We start from the raw sequence: 22,161 nt of genomic DNA, 5'->3' as shown, positions 1-22,161 counted from the left end.
GATTCAAATCTTGGTGATCATCACTGTATTTATTGACACTAAATCATACATGAGCAATAATTTCTATTCCTCAAGGAACTACTGCCAGCACCACTTGCTAGCTTTACAAAAGAAGAGAAAAAATTCATAAGAAATATTAATGATCAACAAGCAGAATCATTCAGAAAAGTTTTAAAATAAAATTATCCTAAAACAATCACTATGCTGATCTTTCATCCTATTGAACGGTGCAAACACACATTGATTTGAGTTTTTCTGTGACAATACCTTCTACAAAATTAAGGGCTTCATTTTTTTATTATGCTAAGTCAGGTAAAATGAAGCACACTATGACAAGATTATAATACTTTAACACATGCTAAAAATTCTCAGTAAAGAATTCCAATTAATTTATTCATACTGACAACAGTGATTGCCTCATAGCAAATTATTACCCGCAAGGAAAAATAAAGTTTCAAAAATATCCCTACTTGAGAAGTAGGGAAGACTTCTACCCCAGAACACTACGCACCAAATGATAAACATGGCAAGAAAAGACAAGTTTTAAATTATGATATGGAGGAAAACTTCTTTTTTTCAAATTTGTGACTTTTATCAACTTTCTCACTCTTGGAATGACTGGAATCTTGAATTCTAAATGATCATTATCACCAGCTACAATGTACCAACCAGATTCCTAAATAAAAGGGAATGCTCTTCAGAGAAGATCTCTTGACAAGATGTTGGGTGAACTTCAGCTGCATGGCAGGCATTGATTAATATTGACGCTGATGAGGGATTAACTCTGGGAGATGAAAGGAGTGAAGATTTTCTTGATGTCTTCAAAAATCTGAAACAGAAAAATGAAAAACAGAAGTCCTTAGTTCAGTGTTGCTTGACACCTTTGAAATCGAGCAGGAAAGATTATAACATCTAAAAGTAATTGAAGAGAAAAAAAAATTACCTCAGGTAAAGTCCTGTTGGAGTCGACTCTTTCCACCATACCTTTACCTTCATAATACTTGATAATAGGCATTGTTTCATTTGAGTAAGTGTTAAACCTTTTCTTTAAGGAGTCCAGGTTGTCATCAGTTCGACCACTGCCCTGGGCTCCCCTATTGAGGCACCTTTCAGTGCAAACCTGCAGGTACATTGAACGATACCACATTATCCATCACAGTTCAAAACCAATAGAACTCACTATGTGCTCAAGGAAGCATCCAAATGAACAGTAAGTGGATGACAACCTCTTTATCTGATTTACCTCTTCACTGCAGTCCAAGAACAGGACAAACTTTACATCTACACATTGTGACATGACTTTCTCCCACCCATCCAAATTGTTTTGGTTGCGAGGAAAACCATCAACAAGGAATCGAGAGGCACCTGACTTCTCAATAGCCTGAAAGGAAAAGATAAACAATTTTCAGATACAATTCTTATGCTGGCATTTTAGTTCCAGAGCTTAGAATACTATTTCCACACCTTTTTCAGAAGGCCACAGGTGATTTCAACAGGAACAATTTTGCCAAGTTTGATATATTCCTTGATCATGTCTCCATGTTCCGAACCTTCAGTATTTTGTTCCTCACGTAGTAAATCCCCCGCAGACAAATGGATGAATTTGTAGTTCTAATGAAGAAAATTAAATGCAATCAAAAAATATTCAGTTTCAAGGTAAGCCAAATTAGAACAAACCAATATTACCTCTACAATGTTCTTGCAAATTGTTCCTTTCCCAGAGCCTGGCGCTCCAAGAACAAACACAATTTGAGGTTTCTGAGCAGCACTCATGGCGAACTTTCGAATTCCCTGGACAAGTGGAATGAGCATTAAACCTATGAGAAACAATTGGAAACAAAAAAAAAAACAATACTAAAACAAAGTTGCGACAGTTAAATTCTTCTTTTTACAGTCACGAATAAGCTTGAAACTAGTTTTATATTATGTCGAGAAGAAAATAAATGCATGAAGTGAACCCCATTTACATTTACACCAGCTTGCTTGTCAAAGAGGCCCAAATTCGCAATAAAAATGAGACCCTAACCTTGACAAATTTTCATTGAAATACATTCAAAACACAATAATTCGACGTCAGCAACAAAATTAATTTTCTTACTGAAAGGTATGATTAATTTAAAGAACTGACACCAAACTTCAACACATCTTCGACAGAATTTCAGTGTTTCGAACTTCCTATGACAACTCGTCACCAACCTCCGTTCACCGGTCAGCCTACCTAGAACGTTTGATTCTAACTTACGTGTGCCTCAAGGTCGATTGAGTCAACAGTGAAGCTGTCTGCGAAGACTAGCGAGTGAGTGAAGGATCCTCAAGGCTCCACAAAGAATGAACAAGCTTTTTCTGCTGATATGGTGCTGATTGAGAGAGGAGTTGTGAGTTGTAGCAGACGACTGCGTACTGTACTACCTGTGGTGGGTGAAAGGTGGCATAGAGATCGATCCATCGAAGCGAGAGTTGGCGCGATCTTTTAAACATAAGGGTTCTCCTAGAAATGGCTTCTTTGTGCTGTCAGGGTATTCTTGACGACTCCCAGCCCCAGTGTCATCCCCTCGCAACAAATGCTCGCTTTTGTTTTGAACGCCTGGAAGGTAGGTCATCGGATGGGCCCGCAAGGCACTGGTGAGGAGACGGTGGCCTACCATGCCCCTGTCGTCTTCACAGGGGCAAGGTAGGCCACCCTCTGCCTGCTGGTGTGTTGCGGTCCCGCAGGCGCTGAAGAGTGCACAAGACGAACAAGACAAAGTTTGAGGTGGGATTTCCAGGTCACCCGTCAGCAAGTAGTTGGGATGGTCGGCAAAAGAAGTGTTAGTGTGGCCACAAAAGAAGTGTTAGTGTGGCCACAAACAGGTACGTTCGATACGGGTGTAGCGGTGTCGTAGGGCTTCAGCTTGCCTCAGCCTGCAGTCCCTTCAAGGACAACACTCCTAGTGAATATTTAGGAAGACAGGAAGAAATCAAGCAGTAATGTACAAAAGAATAAAATAAAATTTATTGAAAGTAAACACGACATTAAGAGGTAAAATCTTTTCTTCTTACATCAGGAAGCACAAGAAAGAAAAATAGACAGTTAAATTAATTATTAAATAGCATCACACAATTCTCAAAGGCAAACACCCTGTTAACAGAGATTGGCAGAGGGTGACAATTAAACGACAATAAACAACAAAGCAGCCTGAAAAAATATGGATACAGGCTTCACAGGCCAAAAACAAAACAAAAATTAAATTATAACAGATATAATACAATTGACCAGGCAGTGAGCGCCGAAGCCCCATTAAGATCAATACCACTTGGTTGGACAGTTCCAAAAACAATGAAAACATTAAGTTAATAATATCATTATGTAGAGAACATTGATAAGTAAGAAAATAGAGCTGAAGTACAAAAGCAAGAGAAATGTAGAGATGTGTCCAGAAGTGAAGCACTGACTATGAGTAGAGTGTCTTCTCCATCCATTCTTCAAGGGAGAAAGAAACAGTATTGGTATTATCTGGGTCTCTCTCCCTGAACAGATCTGATGACAGGAAAAAAACAAAATCAGGCAGAGAAACAAGATTTATGTAAAACCAAACAAAAATAGGGAAAGGAAACGTACCTATCATGGTTTTCATGCGAATGGCACACATCATAAAGTCATCAAATGTAATTGTGCCATCTGCAGCACCATATCGGTGGAACAAGATGTTCAGGATGTGGTTGTTGAGGCGATAGCCAGCCGAATTGAGAGCTTGCCTGAGCTCAAATGCACTCAAGAACCCTTGGCCCTCTTTGCTATAAAGCTTGAACACTTTCTGAAATTTAAAAATGTACCAATTAGTTAGAAACTAATTTTTTATTTTTTAAACACACATGAATAGATCAAAAAAATTATCTTTGCTAACCCTCCAGTGTCTGATATCTGTCCAAAGGATTTTGAACTCCTCATATCCCAGCTTGCCAGAGTGATCAGCATCCATCATGGCAACCATACTGCGGCAAACTTCCTTAGCAAAGCCAGATGATCGCGTGTCTGCAAAAGGAAACATGGAATTTAAAGTTTCAATATTAAAAGAAACTTTACTTAGCAGAGTTTAAATTTGTAAAGCCGACAACATTTGCTTCAGTTCAATATCAATCAAACCCAGTGGGCCCACATGATTGCTAAAGCAGCAGGACTTAGTAGCGGTAAAGTTAAGTGCTCTGTGCCTTCCCTTGCTCTTTAGACAGGTTTACCTTGGCACAAACAGACAGAGAGAGACAGACTTTGAGACATTTTCCTTGCCTTCAGGCTAGCCTGTATGGCGGCCAGGCAGAAAATAATTACAAGAGAGCACATCAAAAGCACAGCAGAATATTGACAGAACCACATTACAAAGCTTATGGTTTTTGGCTAATAGTGTTCCACAAATAGTTAATAAACAACCATAAAACCATAAAAATGTGACAAGCTAATTCTTATTATTTACAGATTTTTTAGACACACAGGTTACTTATTATTTTAATTTGGTAAATTTAGTAGAGGTCTTGCAGCAGATGGTAGATCACAGAAAACATTAAAGAGGGATGTGATACATACAAATTATTCAACATATTCATCAGCAACCGTATTCATTAGTAATCTTAAATGAGTATTAAGAACAAAGGACAAGGACCCTGGATGGTAAATGTAGCTCAGAAAAAGGCAGTTAGTGTGTCTTTGTTGGGATTTAGAATGGAGATCAACTTAATCTACTGGCTTCAATTAAAGCCACCTCCAGGTATGCAGTGGGATTCCAAATGCTTTGCTTTCTCCTCAATTAGAATTGTCTTACCAGCGGCATGTCCTTCGCCACCAGAGGCAAATGCCGCACCAAATGGTGTATCCTTGCAAATGACTCCACACAACAGGTTAACCAGCTGGCCAACCAGGGTGTCATCTTCCGCAGGTGCAATCTGCTGATGGGTCGGGGGTCTAGGTCTACTGGGCAGCTCTAGCAACATAATCATAAGCAGGCAAGGATTAGAGCTCAACGCTGTACTGCGCCTGAAAGGGCGAGCAGGGATGCACCTCCCCGGCAAGACACACACATCACACTGGACCACCACACATGCCAGACAGACTCATGTAGAACAAACAGATCAGGACAAACAGCAACAAAAAAACGACTAAGGGACAACATTAAAATTTACACACAAATTAATAAATTTACTTTTGATTGGAATTGTTCATGGTAACCATTGAAAACACCTCAAAGTTAGATATGGGATGTGGCTGTTCATTATTAAAAGGGAGAAATTATTTTGCTAACCCACTACTTTAAAAATTAATCATTTACAAACAAAAAGAAAATAATGAGTATTGCAGCAATTAGAGTGAGACATGTGATGTTCCGTATTCAACCATTAAAAAAAAAGTGCAGAGTAAATTAAAATATCTTCAATGTCTTTTTCTCTTGAGAACCAAAATAATTCAAAAGTAACGCAATTTTTCAGCACAACAGCTCCCTTCTATCATCCTATAAGAATAAAAAAAATATATAAAAATGAAACAGGAATCCACAATAACCACAAAACCTAGAAAAATGCAGAAAAACACTATGATAAAACCATTCTACCAATTTGCAATGGCTCTTGGGCCCAAAAATCCCTGACAATCCCACATGAACTGTTCAAATAAGAGCTGTCACCAAAACTTTAACTTTACCTTCACCACATAAGGTGCACAACTACATTTGTAGGGTACATTCTATGTCTAAGGTTTGGAAAGTTAGGATGTTCTCACACCATGGTCAAAGTGCAACATATTGTGCCATGTAAGAAGTAGTGTGTGAGTAAGTGATGGTTCAGAGGGCAATGAGCGCATTCGGAAGTTTAGTGCAGATCAATTTAAAAGAAAGAAGGCTGCCTCCAGCACCCTTTAGATTGGTTTGTGAGATGCAGGAGAATGTTAAGCTATCGCAGGCGAAGTTTGCAATCCCTCATAAAATCTAAATTTGGATAGGTACTTTTCATTCCTGCGCAAGGAAGGGTTTCATGAAGACGGATTTAAATTTAATGAAAGACAGCTGCAAATGCTTCATCACACACACAGATAAGCTTGATAGAAAATACAACACATCAGTTCAGAGGGATCGTAAATTTCGAAAGCAATAGCGAGGGAAATAAATGCCCGGCTTCACATACCGTTCCGCATGGTGTAGTCCATGATTTCCTTCAGCTCCATCCAGTCAACCTCACCATCCTCACCCGCCAGCTTGAGGAACAGTGCTTTAACCTTTTCATCCTTCTTAGCTAGCTCAGTGTCTTCATCCTCATCCTTCACCTAAAAATTCAAACGATGAATAAGAATCCCACGCACAAAACCAGGAATGAGTCTATTTGACACAAAGAGTCTGTTTTTTTGCTTACTCTAGGATCAAGGTGACCAATGCCAACTTCTTCATCATGTTCCCTGTAAAAGAAATGAAATGCTTGTAAGAAATTGTATGCAATAGGAGTGAGTTTTTAAAAGAAAGCTCCTTAATTGTTGAACAAGAGACCATGATAAGCCTTTTTCAGTACTTACTCCATGTTATTACGCTTTTCTGAATATACTCGGAGAAGGAATTCGCCCTGATCATTGGGTTCAAATGTGGATGGCACAATACAATAAGATCCAGGAGGAAGCTTAAATCTGCAACTAACTTCACGTAGATTGATGAAAGAAGGAGATCTTGCACAAGAAGCATTGTACTTGAAAAAGTTATAATCCAATGGCTTTGGTAAACTATCAGGATCATGTCCCAGCTGCAAAACAAAGTTTAAAAAATATTAAAATATAAGATAGCTTCATAATAATAATAGTAATGAGTTAAAAACACATACATTGTATACTGCAAATCCTATAGTGAGGCATTCCATTCCTTTTTTACGCTGAGCACGCCGGTTTTTCTGCATTAAAGCTACAATTACAGTACATCTGTTTTCATCATCATCTTCATCAACGTCTGTTAAGGTAATTCTGTACTGCGGATTGTGCCAAAACGTATCTGAAAGCGAAAATAGGAAACAAGAACAAATTGAAGCCACCAATAAATCAGAACACCTGCAGTATTGCAAAGTAATCAATATCTTCAGCATACCAAGGTAGTTCCTGCATCCTCCAGCAGTGACACCTCTGACCCATTCTCCTTCAAATGTGTTGGCTTCCCATTTCTTAATGTTATCATCTTCCATGGAATCTGGACTCAAGTTACACATCTCCAACTGAGTGAAATGTTTTAAAAAGTCTTCGTATGACATCCAAAATTCACCATCGTCGTCAAAGGTCAGCCCAATCTCCTCTCTTGAATGGTCTGGGATGAGCCTCCATTCGGGTGACCTGGCATGGACAATGAAAGAAACTGCATTGGAGACAGCCACGAAGAGGGACGGTTCCGGTTTAAATGACAGTTTAAATGAGCTCACTGGTCGCTCCAGGGTCCGTTCCACTCCGCCTCGTTGCCCCAGGGGTTGCGCAGGCGGATGAGGGGGATCTTGCCGCTCCGCCTCGGGGTCTGCACGTCCACGTACTGCACGCGCGTGATGGAGTACGCGTGGCCCTTCACCAGCCCGGAGTCCGTCCGCGCCTCCGTCACGTAGGGGTCCGGCTCGATGGAGCACGCCATCAGCGAGGAGCGCTCGTAGGCCTTCAGGAGCACTTTGTACAGGTTGCTGGGCGCCTCCTTCAGCTCGTACATTTCAGTCACTCCGCCAGTGAAGTCCTCCATGCCCTCGCAGGTGGTGCCTCCCTTGAGCGCCTCGTACGACCCGTGCAGCCTTTAGAAAGAGAGAGAGAGAGAGAAAGTGAGTCAATGGAGTTTTCCTACTGTCAACACCGACTGCTAACCCAGTTCATAACTCACTTCGCGTATGCCTTTTCTAAAAGTGCGCTCCAGAATTCATTTTTAGTTGCGGAGTGGAGGAATACTAGTTCACCGTACACTGTGGGTAGACGGTCATCTATTACAACATCCAGCCATCTACCATACTGCCAAAACCTAAAAAGGAAGGAGAAAGGGAAATTTTTAGATTTAAGACATGATAATGACCGTAACTGACAGCAAGGTAAACTTACCTGAAATGAAATACACCACAGTAATTGCCCTCAAATCCCTGATCATCTGGAACGACTTGGAAGAAGAGATCATCGTGTAGGGTAAGATTTGCTACAGCTGCCAGCAGCCAACAATCTCCTGCAAATGCATACATTTTATTTTATAGCGTGTTACATTTTACAATAGGTTTCTCAAATTTTATAAAGGGGATGTCTTTATAATTTACCAAGCTCTCCCTGCTGGATATCGAACCGAGAGGCACCATCCACCATAAACTGTGGGTCCCCTGTAATTTCCTGCAATTTTTTCACAAAGACTTAAGTTAATAAAAGGCAACTTAATTTCAATTAGAGTATGCTGGTCACTTAAAATACAGGGAACTCACCCCTGGTCTTCTCCATTCGAATGGCTTTGGTGGTCCTCTCGTGTAGAATATAGAAGAGTCTACCGCTGGGAAATTTGGATCCTCCCACAGAACACCTTCCGACAAACACTGCGCTTGAATCTTGTGGAAGTCCTGGACTTCGCCCCTTGCTCTGATGCCAGATCCTTTCTCTCCAACCTGAAACAGCAACCAAGGAAATAAAGTTAACTTTTTCCTGGCTTGGAAACATCCATCCTGTGAGATAAAACTGAACGTGATTTACTCGAGGCCCCCACACTGATGTGATCTCAGGCAAGGGGAATTCCACGAGGAGGCAGGCTGTGACAATCGAGTTTCCACAGAGCAGGCGGGCTTCGCCATAGTCGAGTCAAACTAACGACCGAGAGAGACAAAAATAATACTGTACAAGCAAGCGTGATCCTGGACCGGCCCCGCCCACACGCTCATCTTGATATGACGTCACAGCGTGAAGGTGAAGTCACCTGCCGGGACTCTACCGGAGAATCCGAGACGAGGCGAACAGACAGACACACGGACGGGCGGACAGACAGACAGACAGACGGTGGACCGGCAGATGACAGACAGACGGACGGACGCAAGGGCTACGACGGACAGAGTCAGGGAGTCAGGGCCGTTTAGAAAGCAGTGTACAGGAAGGTCGTTTAATGCATAGAGAAGGGGAAGGGAACGCCCAAAATTTCGTTCTGCGTTCTCGACGGGAACTTCATAGCCGTTCCCGACGCCGAAAAGTCCGCGCTGTCCGCACTGGCGCTGGCCACTGGGTGTGGCACTTCCCCCTACCCTTCCCCCGGTCCGCCGTGACCCGTCCCGTGAGTGACTGCGAGCCACTGCGAGCGCGGACCTGGCAGCCCTGCAGTCCTGGCAAGCTGCAGCGCCGCACAGTGGGCCAGAAGACCGGTGGAGGCGGCCAAAACTCTAGACGCGTTTTGATCTCCAGAGTCGCTAAATGGGCCTCGAATCGAACGTGTGGCCCCACCAATGGATTGCTCTCCGAACGAGGAATTCATTGGTGGGGTCACACGTTCGGTTCGAGGCCCATTTAGCGACTCTGGAACTCAAAACGCGTCTAGAGTTTTGGCCGTCTCCACCGGTCTGCTGGCCCACTGTGCGCCGTGGCTGGCCGACTGGCCGTGGCCGCGCCAGCTGCAGCGTGGCATGTAAACAGCTTTGCTCCATTCAGAGTGCAGGCGCCGCGGCCGCGCCCCGCTCACTCTCGCTTTCATTGCCAAGGCCGATCGGGGAAGACCACGAAGACCGGCCTGGGGCCAGCAGACTGATTCCGAGAGTCGTTTTCGTCGCTCTGTCTCTCACGCAACTACACGGGACGCCCCTTGAGTACGAAAGAGACGGAGCGACGAAAACGATTCTCGGAGTCAGTCTGCAGCGGAGCATTCGTCACTCTGTCTCTCTCGCACTCGTGGGCCGTACCTAATTCCGAGAGACGGAGCAAATGTTTGGCTACAGACTGATCCGTTTTCTTCGCTCTGTCTCTCTCGCACTCATGGCGCGTCCCGCACAGGTGCGAGAGAGACAGAGCGACGAAAACGACTCTGAATCAGTCTACTGGCCGCCCCCACGACCCCGCCGCCGTGCCCCGAGAGGGCTGGAGGGCGCTGAAGGGCTGTGCGTGACCACGTGACCCCATTGCCGCTGCGTCCCTGCGGCCTGGGGGCGTGGCGGGGCGGGGGGAGGGGAGGGGAAGTCCAGGCGAGGTCATTTTTCGCCACCGCGTGAGCGACAATGCCAAAAAAAAACGAGAATAAAAGTACATTTTTGGGCTCCAACTCCGTCTTTCCTCGGACTGAGACGAGCCGCATGCCTTGGCGGAGCGCGCTGGATGGCTGAATGGTTACTTCGCGTTGCCTTCAAGGACCCCCCACCTCCTCGCCCACACCGCAAGAATCGGCGGTCAAGATCGATCTTCAGCAGTCCGAGAGAGTCTGTTTCGTCGCTCTGTCTCTCTCGCAATCACGCGGCGTCTCGTATAGAGGAGAGAGAGAGAGAGACACAGCGACGAAAACAAGTCTCGGAATAAGTCTAGAGCAAAAGCTACCCGGCGGAGTAGCAGCCGGGGCTCGAACCACCGCGGACCGAAAATCAATGGTAATCACCTTCCCCCGAGTAGCTAAGCTCAAGGGAGCAGGCAGTTCGATGAACTGAATGACAGTGTCTAGCTTCAGTTGGCTTCAGCCGCGACGCCCCAAAGGGCGGGTCGGGCGGCGAGCCAAGCAGGCCCCTACAATTTACAATCCGCGGGGCGGGGTGGGGCGGGGTGGGGCGGGGCGGGGCGGGGGCTCTGTGTCGGCCGGCGCGACGCGAGACCGCGAGACCTGATGGGACACGGGCAGAAGCCCTTTCATTAGATGGCATCTCAAACAAACGGACATGTGGGCCACGGGGCTGCGAGATTTATCACACAGACTGCAGAACGAATCCGCACAGTGCGTCTTCGCTCTGTCTCCGTCGCACTCGTGGGCCTTCCCCCGTGAGGATGTCAGAGAGAGAGAGAGAGAGCACTATTCGAAACCAGCCCGTGGTAGTGAGGATAATGCTGCAAGCAGCCCACTGGCACGTCTCTAACTCGAACTGGTGTCGAAGCAAAGGCAGGGGAGCCCGAAAAATTTAGGCTAAAATCCGCCAAGTGTTTGACGGACGCTCCCCTGGCTATGCTGCAGGAGGTCCACGCGACGCGTTTTATGCGGGCCTTGCAGGGCCATGTTGCCCGTCGGACCACGCTGGCACTGCTGGCACGGTTTCAGCGCCCGGTACCCGGCCTGCCCATAGAGGGAAGGAAGGCACGAGTTCAAGCAGGACCGGGACCCCACTGAGCTTGGGCTTTACGGCCGCTCCCTACTCGGAGCTCCTTCGTCAAGATACTTGGTCCAGTCTCAACACATCGGGTGCATCGGGGTTCAGTCAGGCCCCTCGCAAGGCGTGGCGCACAGTGGGCCGTCGAGGTGGGCTATACCCCGAACGCGTTTCCAGCTCCAGAGTCGCTAAACAGGACTCTAACCGAACGTGTGACCCCACCAATGGATTCCTCGTTCGGAGAGCAATCCATTGGTGGGGTCACACGTTCGGTTCGAGTTCCATTTATAGCGACTCGTGTTCATAACGCGCCTTGAGTTTCGGCCGCCTCCACCGGTCTTCTGGCCCACTGCAGTGCGGCGCTGGTCGGGGCTGGAGAGACGACGGGGCGTCGGTGAGACGCGGAGGGTTTGTTCTAAATTTACACTCCTTTCCCATCTGCGTACTGCGCGGAGGAGCGGAGCGCGCAGCCGGCTCCTCGTTACGACCCGTGTGAACCACCGGACGCCCCCCCCCCTCCCTTGTTCCGCCGCTCACGCCCGCACGGCAGGGACCGTCCTTCAACTCCCCGCGGAAAAGCAAAGCGCGCGCTCACTGCTAGGTTAGGTTAGGAGAGCGACACCGGGGAGCACAGTGGGCCAGAAGGCCGGTGGAGGCGGCCAAAACTCGAGACGCGTTTCGAGCTCCAGAGTCGCTAAATGGGACTCGAACCGAACGTGTGACCCCACCAATGGATTGCTCTCCGAACGAGGAATCCATTGGTGGGGTCACTTGTTCAGTTCGAGTCTGTTTGAGCGACTCTGGAGCTCGAAACGAGTCTAGGATTTTGGCCACCTCCGTCGGTCTTCTGGCCCACTGTGGGGAGGCTGCACACGCAGGGGTTGGGGAAGGACGAACCGCCTGATAAGACAAGGAAAGGCTGACGCACTTCCGAGCCTCTCCGTGGGACTGATAAGGATGACAACAAGCGGCAAGGGGCAACAGGTGACGGTGACAGCGGCCGCCGGAGACGCTTCATCGCCATTCAAAATCTGCGCGCGCGCCGCCCCGCCCCGCCCCTTTCCGGGCGATCGCTCCCCGTTTCCGGCCCGATAGGCGCCACGCACTGCCAACCTCGCGACGCGCGGCGCGATCCGACTCGTCGCCGGAGCCGCCTTGGACGCGCCGCCGCGGCGTCGTGCGGCTCGCGGCCGCGGCATTTATAGAGATGAGTCACTCTCGTTTCGCGGAGAGGAAAAGCTCTGGCAAAACAGTCGCTTCCTGAACGGGGAACCCGATGCGGCGCGCTGCGGCAGAGGTTGGCAGCACAACACCAAAACATACACAAATTTTGAAAACAAAGCAGATGTCCGTTTCGTGATGATCATTAAATCGACTCGGTTGGACGTTTGATCCTAGAATAGGCCACTCCATTCACGATCCCATGCCGAGTCTCGCACAAGTCGAGCCAGTGTCTGCGGCGGCGCGCTGGCGATCGCGGTCACGGTCGCCCTTGACCACACAGCTGATGGTTGACGTCACCGTCGCAGAGCTGCCCTTGAAACCTGAGGCCGCCGTTAGGGCGAAAATCAACTCATTCAGGCCCTTCGGCTGGGAGGGCGACCTCCAGCCAGGGAGCCCCAGGCACACGCCACGGCACAACGCCCGAGCCGAGGCCCGCTAGAGGCGCGCCAGCAGGCAGACCTAACCTCAACGTGTCACTGAGTCGACTGTTTGGTGTTTTCTTTTTTATTCGCGTAACCCGATACCCCACGGCCCAACCCTTCCCCGCGACACGGGGCCTCGCCGGTTGGGCCCCGTCCCCCGCATTCCCAGGTCGGCCACCTCTCATCCATCGCGATTAAGCGAACCTGAAAGACACTGACACAGTTTGAACGCCGACAACGCCCGTCTAACCTACTCGCCACTAGACGCTGACGCCGCCAGGGCGGGTACCACGGCCGCGCCTCGCGCTGGCCAGGTGTGGCCACTGGTACCTACATCCTTGAAGCCGAAGGACGACCACAGGGGCCGGTAGTCCTGGACGTCGGTGGCGATCTTCTGGACGACGATCTCCTCCTCGACTTCGCCCATGGCGACTCCGCTTTTCTCTCACACTGCGGCGCTAACAACCAACAACTCGTCTCGTCCTCGTCCGCTCGTCACGGCGGAGAAGGACCCGCTGTCGTGAGCGTGACTGCGTTCCCGACGCGTGCTTTCCCGACGCTGCACCGCGCCCCACTGACTGACTGTCAGTTCAGTCCTCAGTCCTGTGCCTTGCGGTGCCGCCACTGCCGCCGCGCCCTGGCCCTTCTCGCCGCGGAGCCGCGGAGCGCGGAGTTCACTTCACCCATCCTTCCGCGGCGCGACCCCGCTCCCTGGGCGCCCCGTCAAAGGGAAGGGGGAGCACAGTGGGCCAGAAGACCGGTGGAGGCGGCCAAAACTCGAGACGCGTTTTGAGCTCCAGAGTCGCTAAATGGAACTGGAACCGAACGTGTGACCCCACCAATGGATTGCTCTTCAAACGAGGAATCCATTGGTGGGGTCACACGATCGGTTCGAGTCCCATTTAGCGACTCTGGAGCTCAAAACGCGTCTGGAGTTTTGGCCGCCTCCACCGGTCTCCTGGCCCACTGTGGGGAGGGGGGACCTGGCGCCGCCGGTTTGGCTTCGGCGGCTTTGGCTCCAGGCCGACTCCATTCCAGCTGGAGGCTGCCAGGCCCGTCATTACGCCCCCCACAATCATCGCAAGCTAAAATTTAAAAAAAAATAACGAAAAATTTAAATAAAAATGAGTGGAAAAAAATTAATTGTCGCTCTTCTCTTTACAAATGACAATGACAAAATTGTCAATTGAGGGAAATTGAAGTGTTCGAATGTCCGGACATGATGGGGAAGTGGAAGGTTGTAAGGAGGTAGCAGACGTTACTGGAGTAAATCAGCCCCAAAATTTGAAAAACTAGCGTAGAGCGCGTCGCCATTCCGATCACCATCCATTCATAAAGTCGGTGAGAGGTGATAAGTTTGAATAAGAACGGGTCGTCCGTCAGTACTCGTTGAGTGGGAATACCCCTCGCGCTGCGCGGTCCCAGACGCGCGGAGTATCTACCTGCTCCAGTGGAGTATGTCCGGTGGACAGCGGCCGGTAGGCCGGCTAGGTTCACGCTGGCCCTGGCGTTCCTGCGGCAATTCCTACAGCATTTCCAAACGCTGACCTCACCATTTACTGGCCATTCAGAAATGGTCTTGATTGGCGTACGCACCGTTTCTACACCACAAGTGTGAACATTTCAGCATTCTATAAACGGTGTGCAGACCATTTGTTAGCATTTCGACAGCGTTCCTACACCGATCGTGACCATTCGTAAGCCGAACCAAAGTGCGCTGCGCTCGGCGTCCACACCATTGCTACACCGTTCCTACACCGATCATGACCATTTGTAAGCCAACCCAAAAAGAACTGCATGCAACGTCCACACCGTTGCTACACCGTTCCTACGCCATTCCTACACCGTTCCTACACCGTTCCCTCGCAGTTCTCAGAGCGATCACGAGCCGCCCCCGGTGGGAGTTGAACCCACGCCCTGGTGGGCCGAGAGCGCGCACGCTACCCCGAACCCACCAGGCTTCCTTGCGACTGCTGGTCCATATGGCTCTCTTCAAGCACTGCGGGAGCTAGCGCTGTGGCCATTTCCAAAATGCTGTGGAAACGCTCTGGAAACGGTCACGAGGCCTTCGCATCCACGCCGTTCCGTCACCATTCCTTCACCGTTCCTAGCCCATTCCTCACCGATCGCACACCGTTCGTGAAATGACCTGCAGACCAATGTCCCACAATTCCATCAGCATTTGAACATTGGCATGCACAACATTGTTCCAGCGTTCTTTCAACGATCTGACTAAAGCGTTCCTTCGCCATTTGGCGATTGCTCTGGAATCGGCGTACAGACCATTTACTGCCGTTTGTAGCCCTTTCCGACTGTCACGGTTTCTACACCATTCCAAAATGGCCTGCAAATGCCGAGAATGGTGTAGAAACGCGTCGAATGCTCAAAGAACGGTCTCTACACCATTCCTAGCCCTGCCAGGAACACCAGGGGGGCTAGGAGGGCTAGGGCAGCGGGAGCTTCTAGAGGTTCTTGCTGGTTTTTGAACCCCCCGGGGCGAATTGGAGGTCCAGCTGTGCGCAACAGAGAGCTGGTTACCGCAGTCTTCCTCATATCGTGCTTGAACTTCAGAAATGGCCCAGGCGAAACTCGGAAATTCCCCCGACACATGTGGTCCATGACACTGGTGACCCGGCCACTTGGCTTGGGGCCGTGGAGCCGCACGCGACCACACAACCCCGGCACTGTCTGCTCGACGGCCAGGGCACTGGAAGGGAGAGGCGGGTGGGTGGTGGAGAGCCAGAGGCAGCCAAAGGGTAAAGAGGCGTCACTCGGCGCAAGCTTGGCGCCAGACTGCCCCTCCGCTTCCCCTCGAGACGGGCGTACCGGCGCCTCGGCACCCCACCCCCCGGACACCCTCTTTAGTCCGCTGCCGTGCTGCCATTAGGCGACGAGGCGATCAAAACCGGAGAACTAGCCGAAGGGCCGCGCGACACCGCGGAAGAAACTCGCCGAAACCGCAGAGCATCGCACCGCGGAGCGCACGTGAGGCCGCAGCACAGTGGGCCGGAAGACCGGTGCAGGTGGTCCAAATACCGGACGGGTTTTGAGCTCCAGAGTCGCTAAATGGAACTCGAACCGAACGTGTGACCCCACCAATGGACTCCTCTCCGAACGAGGAATCCATTGATGGGGTCACACGTTCGGTTTGAGTCCCATTTAGCGACTCTGGAGCTCAAAACCCGTCTGGGATTTTGGCTGCCTCCACCTGTCTTCTGGCCCACTGTGAAGAGTGAGGCCGCAGCGGCGACCGCGGTCCGCGCCCCCGGGCTTCCCGGCCTCCCCTTCTAAACGCCTTCTTTTACCTCCACTAGTTGCGCGACGGGCGGCAAGAGGCGCCTAATCTTGGTGACGGCGTCGTGCAGGGCGTCGCCGGGTGGCGTTGGCGGCGGGGACGCCGTCGTCGTCGGTGGCGGCGGAGGCGGCCGGTCCGGCGGCAGGTCGTCCTCCTCCTCCAACACGTCCTCCAGCTGCTCGGTGAGGGCGTCTATCAGTTGGCCGCGCGTCGCCGCCAGCTCCACCGCCTCTTCGTCGTCATCGTCGTCGTCGGCGTAGTGCACATGCCCGTTCACTTTGACGTCGTGCATGGCGTTGTCCGCGACAGGGCCTATGTGGCCATGCCGTCGAGAGGGCCGCGCGGACACTGAGCGACTTCCATGCCGCCGCCCCGGGGCCCGTCCGCCCGGCACCGCCCCGCCCCGCCGCGCCGCGGGGCCCTAGCCACGCTTAAGCCCGCTGGGCCGCTGCCGGGCCGCGCCGGGCCGCCACATCCCCGGCCAGCTGTTCGCCGTTCTGTTCCGCGCAGTCGTCCTGCGTCCTTATCACGAGGCAGATAGGCGGGAGCGCCGCGCCGGCCCGGACGCAGCCCTTCGAGTCGGCGTTGCACAGTGGGCCAGAAGACCGGTGGAGGCGGCCAAAACTCTAGACGCGTTTGGAGCTCCACAGTCGCTGAATCGGTCTCGAACCGAACGTGTGACCCCACCACTGGATTGCTCTCCGAACGAGGAATCCATTGGTGGGGTCACACACTCCGTTCGAGTCCTGTTCAGCGACTCTGGAGCTCAAAACGCGTCTGGAGTTTTGTCCGCCGGCGCCGGTCTTCTGGCCCACTGCACGCTGCGTGCATGCGCCGGATAAGACTATCATGGGAACCCACGGTAATACGCGACACGCGTGACGTGCACGTCGTCCCCGCGGAGCCGCGGAGCGAGTGAGTCACTAGGGAGCTGCGCGCGCCTCGCTAGTACTTCGTTGGACTGCCCTGCCAGGTCACTGGGTGAACCTAGCGACCCTGCATACTTTCCATACAGGGTCACTAGAGATGAACCACCCGTTTCAAGTTCCGAAGTTGGTCGATTTCGAGCCAGTCGCTTACAGCACGGAGTGTCCATGTCCAGTGTCCGTCCAGTCCACTGCCCGCGCGGCGCTGCGTGTCGACGTGGACCTGGGAGGGCCTGAGTGACTGGCGGCACCCCGGGGACAGGCAGGACGAGGACAGGTAGGTAGGTCGGTCCCGCGGGGCATCGTTATTACATTGTCGGCCTTCGCAGCGTGAGCCTCCAGCCCGAGAAGGGCGGCAAGGACAACGAGGACAGCCGATGACCGCCACTTCGACAGGGTGGGGTACTTGGAGCACACGAAGGAAGCCTCCAACGCACAGTGGGACCAGAAGAACGGCGGAGGCGGTCAAAACTCTCTAGTCCACTGTGCACGTTACTGCTGGTTCGTGTAAACTGAACACCTCAGGTTATCGGTTTCTCGCATGAAGGGCTGGTGTGTCCGATGACCCACACGACCCCAACGCTTTGTTCAAGCGGTCTCTCGGCCACTGCATCGCTTTGAGTTGCAAATGGCGGGCGCACGTAGCAGCGAGCAGTGCAGACCTCGGTCCGAAAGTCTTTTACGTCGCGCTGTCTCCCTCGCACTCATGGGAAGTATACCTATACTCTGACCAGAAAGCGAAGAGCCCTGAGTTCTCGCGGTTTATGGCATCTATCTGCCGCCTTGGGTAGCATTGCAGGTAGCCCTCGACCGCGAGAACCTAGGGCTCTTCGTTTATGCAAGCATGGCAGTTACCGGGCCCGAACGGCAAAGGATCAGTTGTGGTCTAGCCTCTCAAGTTCAAGTTCAGGCAAACGACACCCGGACCCGGAAACAGGCTGCTGCCCGGGCCCGAACCGGCATGGGATCAGTTGTGGTCTAGCCTTGGTGGTCTAGCCTTTCAAGTCAAGTCAAGTCAAGACTTTCAGGTCAAGTCACCATCGGTGCCAAAAGGGTTGCCTGCCTCAGCCTCGTCTAACAAACGCGAGCCCGCGCAGAGCGATCCGCGCATCGTTTTGTCGCTCTGTCTCTCTCGCATCCCTACCGAACGCCCCCACAAGTAAGAGAGAGAGAGGGACAGAGCGACGAAAACACTGTTCGGAATGCACCCGCAGGAAAAAGGCTTTCACGACTGGCGAACTGGTGCGTGGCCAGCACAGACTGATGCCGAACGGGGCGCTCGTCTCTCTGTCTCTCTCGCTCTCACGGCGAGCTCCGTAGGGGTGCGAGAGAGACAGAGCGACGATAGCGGCCCGCGATATCGCCTGCCAACTGCAGGTGAATGAAGGGAGGCGCGGTGGCAGGGGCGCGGCTAGCGCGGCCAGAGAGGATTGGTTCCGCTCGGGGCGGGGGTCACGGCCTCGTCCCGGCACGCCACGGCACGGCACGGCGCCGCGCGGCGTGTGTGCCACACTGTGTGGGCGTGCACATCAAGAGCGCCAAAGAGCACGCCGCGACTCCGGCCAGCCAGCACTCTCAGCCTGCAGACTGATTCCGAGAGTCGTTGTCGTCGCTGTGTCCCTCTCGCACCTACACGGGACGCCCGATGGGTGCGCGAGAGACAGAGCGACGAAAAACGACTCTCGCAATCAGTCTGCATGCTCCAGCGGCAACAGAGTAAACACGCATGGACGTTCTCGTCAGGGACATATTGTTGCTACTGCTTCCACACCGCGCTGTCAATGTGTGTCTCTCTCGCACCCGCAGGGCGTCCCGTACATGTGCGAGAGAGACGAGTGGCCAGGCAGCAGCGCGCATAGGGCGCAGGGCGTGGCACACATATCAGGAAGGGCCGGGCCTTGGCGGAAGGGAGCATGGCGCCTTCTTATTTGCGACCTTGGTCGCCACTTTTGGACCACAACCCCCGCCGGACGTCACGGACGTCGTGACCCGGATAACCCACTTCCTCACCTCCAGAACAACAAGCACCCAATTTGGGCACGGACCCCCACTCTCCGCCTCCGGCCTTGAACCGCACTCACCACTTTCAGGCTGTATATCGAGGGCAGGTATTTGACGATGTTCACGGCCTTCTTGACGACCATCTCCGTCTCCTCGACCGGCTTCTGGGCATTGTAGCCGCCGCCGCGCTGGCGGCCATAGTCCTGGCCGTAGTCCTGGCCGTAGTCCTGGCCGTAGCTGCCGCCGCGGTTGTTGGAGCCCTGCTGGTCCTGCTGCCAGCCGTAGCCGCCCTGGCCGCGGAAGTCCTGCCGCCGGCTGCCGTAGCCGTCGCAGCTGCCGCTGTAGTCCCTGTTGTAGTTCATGGTGTTGCTCGCGGTCGCGGAGCACTAGGCACGCTGCTGCGTCCGACGGACCGCGACGGCGGTGGTCGTCGTGGTCACCAAGAGCGCGGTGGTGGTCGACTGCCCACCATCTGAGGCACCAGATGGCGTCGGGTGTTGGGAAAGGGGCGCTCTGGCTCCACGGACACTCGCGCACACTCTCACACACTCACAGACGGTTGCACTCACTCACACACACTCACAGACGGTTGCACTCGCGACGCGGTGCGCTACAGGCTACAGGTGGCGCCGCTCGGTTCGACCGACGGGCAGGGTTCACCGCGACAAACTAAGGCGTCATCGTCCTCCAGAGTGGAGCAGCGCTGCAGCGCAGCGCCAGACGGTCCGATGGGCTCCCGCGACGCTCCGCGGACCACGGCGATGGTGGGGCCGAAGCACGCCGAAGGTAAGGGGCGTGGAGGTGGGCGCCGTGCCTCCGCGACGCCGCCGCGCCACGCCGCGGCCGGTCCGCCCACACAGCCCCGAGCCCCCCGCAGCCCCCAGCCCTGGGCAATGTCAGGCTGGGCAATGCCGCACCTCGCTGCCGCTGGACGGGCACACAGTGGGCCAGAAGCCGGTGGAGGCGGCCAAAACTCTAGACGCGTTTTGAGCTCCTGAGTCGCTAAGCAGGACTCGAACCGAATATGTGACCCCACCAATGGATTCCTCGTTCGGAGAGCAATCCATTGGTGGGGTCACACGTTCGGTTGGAGCCCCATTTAGCGACTCTGGAGCTCAAAACGCGTCTAGAGTTTTGGCCGCCTCCACCGGTCTTCTGGTCCACTGTGGGGCATGGAGCTGGACAGAGTCGCGGCGCCCGGCGCGCGCGGGATAGGCAACAAGGCAACCCTGCAGCCGTAAGCCGTAGCGGGTGGGTCGCTTCTTTCCTGGACGCCCCATCGTCCTCTCTGTTTACTCGGGCAGGGTTCCCACAATGCACGAAGCTGGCCACTTGAGCCGCCGTCCGTGTCGGTCCGGATGTAGCGTGCGATGCTGAAGACTAGACACTTCGCCACGCTGCGCCGCCCTGCCGCGCCAGAGCCGCTAGCGCACAGTGGGAGTCGGACAAAACTCTAGACGCGTTTTGAGCTCTAGAGTCGCTAAACAGGACTCGAACCGAACGTGTGACCCCACCGATGGATTGCTCTCCGAACGAGGAATTCATTGATGGGGTCACACGTTCGGTTCGAGTCCTGTTTAGCGACTCTGAGCTCAAAACGCAAGTTTTGTCCGCCTCCACCGGTCTTCTGGCCCACTGTGTAGCGCCGCGCCAGCGCCACGCCCAGCAGATGACATCACCGGACCGCCCGTTTTGTTCCCATGCCCCACCCCACCCCACCCTCTCGCCAGATGAAGTACAGAATTGGCGGGCGGACTGGCAGGGGACAGGCATGCAACCTAATTTCGCAGGGCGACGAGTGACACCGGCCGGCAGACTGATGCCGAGGAGTCGTCTCCGTCGCACTCGTGGGGCGTCCTCACTGGTAAAACTAAAGCGTAACTCTATGCTTGAGTCAAGCATAAAGTTACGCTTGAAGACGTTACGCTTGAAATCAAGCATAGGCTAGAGATTCCCGCATGCATTTTGATAGGAGGAATCTTGGCGGATGAGCCTGTTACGCTTGATTTCAAGCGTAACCTGACTACGCTTGAAAACAGTGGGTAATACTACGCTTTAGTTTTACCAGTGCTGCAGGGGTGCGAGAGAGACGTCGCTGCGCACTCACCGAGAAGGGCTGCAGCGCGGGGTTGGTGATGCTGGGGTCGCGGTTGTGCGGCAGCAGCCTGTTGATGAAGTGGTAGGCGCCCTTCGTCTTGCCCACGATGTCCGAGAAGCTCATGGGGGGCTGCGGCCTGGAGAGTCAAACAAACCCCGTGCTGAGTGCCCGGCCGCCGTGGAGGTCGGCAACCCATCCGTCTCGTGGTCCGTGCGTGGTTGGGGCAGGCAAAAGAAGAGGAAGAAAATACCTTCCCGAACACGGCCCCTCATTGGTCCTAGCAGCTGACGGCGGCCGGCCGCCATGTTCGGGAAGGTATTTTCTTCCTCTTCTTTCGCCTAGCTCAAGTCGTCTATTGACATTGGCACGCACAGTGGGCCAGAGGACCGGTGGTGGCGGCCAATCCTCTCGACGCGTTTTGAGCTCCAGAGTCGCTAAACAGGACTCGAACCGAGTGTGTGACCCCACCAATGGGTTCTGTAGTCCTATTTAGCGACTCTGGAGCTCAAAACGCGTCCGGGATTTTGACCGCCTCCAGCGGTGTCCTGGCCCTCTGTGCGCCGAGCTGGCCGAGCTCACCCCGAGGACGCCACGTCGATCACACTTACCTTGGAGGAGGCCGCGGCTTGGGCCGGAAGTAGCGGTCCTTGATGCTGCCCCAGTCGCTGTACCGACCGCCGAGCCCGCCTAGGCCCGCCAGCCCCGCCAGGCCGCCCAGGCCGCCGAGCCCCGCCAGCCCCGCCAGCGGGTCGCGCCCCGTGTTGTCATAGCCGGCGCGGGGCGGCGGTCGCGGCCCCCGTCCGCCGTCGCCCACCAGCGAGTTGAGGGTGCCGAGGGCGTCGTTGAGGGCGTCGCCGAAGCTGTCGCCCCGCAGCATGAAGGACATCGCGGAGGGTCAGGCCGCCGGCCGCGCCCTGTCCGTCAGCCTCTGCGAAGCGAAGAAGG

The 22,161-nt window shown here is 53.1% G+C and overlaps 2 protein-coding genes across 9 annotated transcripts; both read right to left on the bottom strand.

Moving 5' to 3' along the window:
• Positions 1–10: 10 nt before the first annotated feature.
• On the bottom strand, positions 11–2,550 carry LOC117651498 (UMP-CMP kinase-like). Of its 4 annotated transcripts, none has more exons than XM_034395535.1 (6): positions 2,410–2,550; positions 1,687–1,791; positions 1,465–1,611; positions 1,244–1,381; positions 944–1,120; positions 11–829 (listed from the first exon to the last, which is right to left on the bottom strand). In XM_034395535.1, exons 1-6 carry the CDS (start codon positions 2,476–2,478, stop codon positions 779–781), a joined length of 687 nt encoding a protein of 228 aa, XP_034251426.1. In that variant the 5' UTR covers positions 2,479–2,550; the 3' UTR covers positions 11–778. The 4 variants fall into 4 exon arrangements, with proteins under 4 accessions (XP_034251426.1, XP_034251427.1, XP_034251428.1 ...); XM_034395536.1 differs by having other exon boundaries at positions 1,687–1,817; positions 2,410–2,535; XM_034395537.1 differs by lacking the exon at positions 2,410–2,550 and adding an exon at positions 2,243–2,403 and having other exon boundaries at positions 1,687–1,817.
• A 420-nt stretch (positions 2,551–2,970) lies between these two features.
• LOC117651575 (calpain-A-like) lies at positions 2,971–22,117 on the bottom strand. Of its 5 annotated transcripts, XM_034395706.1 has the most exons (16): positions 21,825–22,117; positions 21,226–21,352; positions 8,422–8,598; positions 8,263–8,332; positions 8,057–8,174; positions 7,845–7,979; positions 7,408–7,758; positions 7,083–7,321; positions 6,826–6,989; positions 6,527–6,747; positions 6,370–6,412; positions 6,145–6,283; positions 4,794–4,952; positions 3,885–4,012; positions 3,599–3,794; positions 2,971–3,517 (listed from the first exon to the last, which is right to left on the bottom strand). In XM_034395706.1, the coding sequence occupies exons 1-16, from the start codon at positions 22,100–22,102 to the stop codon at positions 3,432–3,434; spliced, it is 2,631 nt and encodes an 876-aa protein (XP_034251597.1). In that variant the 5' UTR covers positions 22,103–22,117; the 3' UTR covers positions 2,971–3,431. The 5 variants fall into 5 exon arrangements, with proteins under 5 accessions (XP_034251597.1, XP_034251600.1, XP_034251598.1 ...); XM_034395709.1 differs by lacking the exon at positions 4,794–4,952; XM_034395707.1 differs by lacking the exons at positions 21,226–21,352; positions 21,825–22,117 and adding an exon at positions 19,199–19,793.
• Between the last annotated feature and the right edge of the window lie 44 nt (positions 22,118–22,161).

Source organism: Thrips palmi, unplaced genomic scaffold (assembly GCF_012932325.1).
Source record: "Thrips palmi isolate BJ-2018 unplaced genomic scaffold, TpBJ-2018v1 HiC_scaffold_6, whole genome shotgun sequence".
NCBI classification, from domain to species: domain Eukaryota; kingdom Metazoa; phylum Arthropoda; class Insecta; order Thysanoptera; family Thripidae; genus Thrips; species Thrips palmi.
Note: the sequence above shows the minus strand (reverse complement) of the source record. Positions and strands in the feature narration are given on the sequence as shown.

Bases quoted from the DNA above. Each gene is read 5' to 3' on its own strand.
- LOC117651498 (XM_034395535.1), bottom strand. From the start codon at position 2,478: ATGTTTAAAAGATCGCGCCAACTCTCGCTTCGATGGATCGATCTCTAT. The intron at 1,382-1,464 runs GTGTGGAAATAG...TTTTCCTTTCAG, and splicing joins CCTGTGGCCTTCTGAAAAAG to GCTATTGAGAAGTCAGGTGC. The intron at 1,121-1,243 runs GTAAATCAGATA...ATGTACCTGCAG, and splicing joins TCTTGGACTGCAGTGAAGAG to GTTTGCACTGAAAGGTGCCT.
- LOC117651575 (XM_034395706.1), bottom strand. From the start codon at position 22,102: ATGTCCTTCATGCTGCGGGGCGACAGCTTCGGCGACGCCCTCAACGAC. The intron at 7,980-8,056 runs GTAAGTTTACCT...CTTCCTTTTTAG, and splicing joins TGTGGTGTATTTCATTTCAG to GTTTTGGCAGTATGGTAGAT. The intron at 6,748-6,825 runs GTATGTGTTTTT...TTTGTTTTGCAG, and splicing joins TAGGATTTGCAGTATACAAT to CTGGGACATGATCCTGATAG.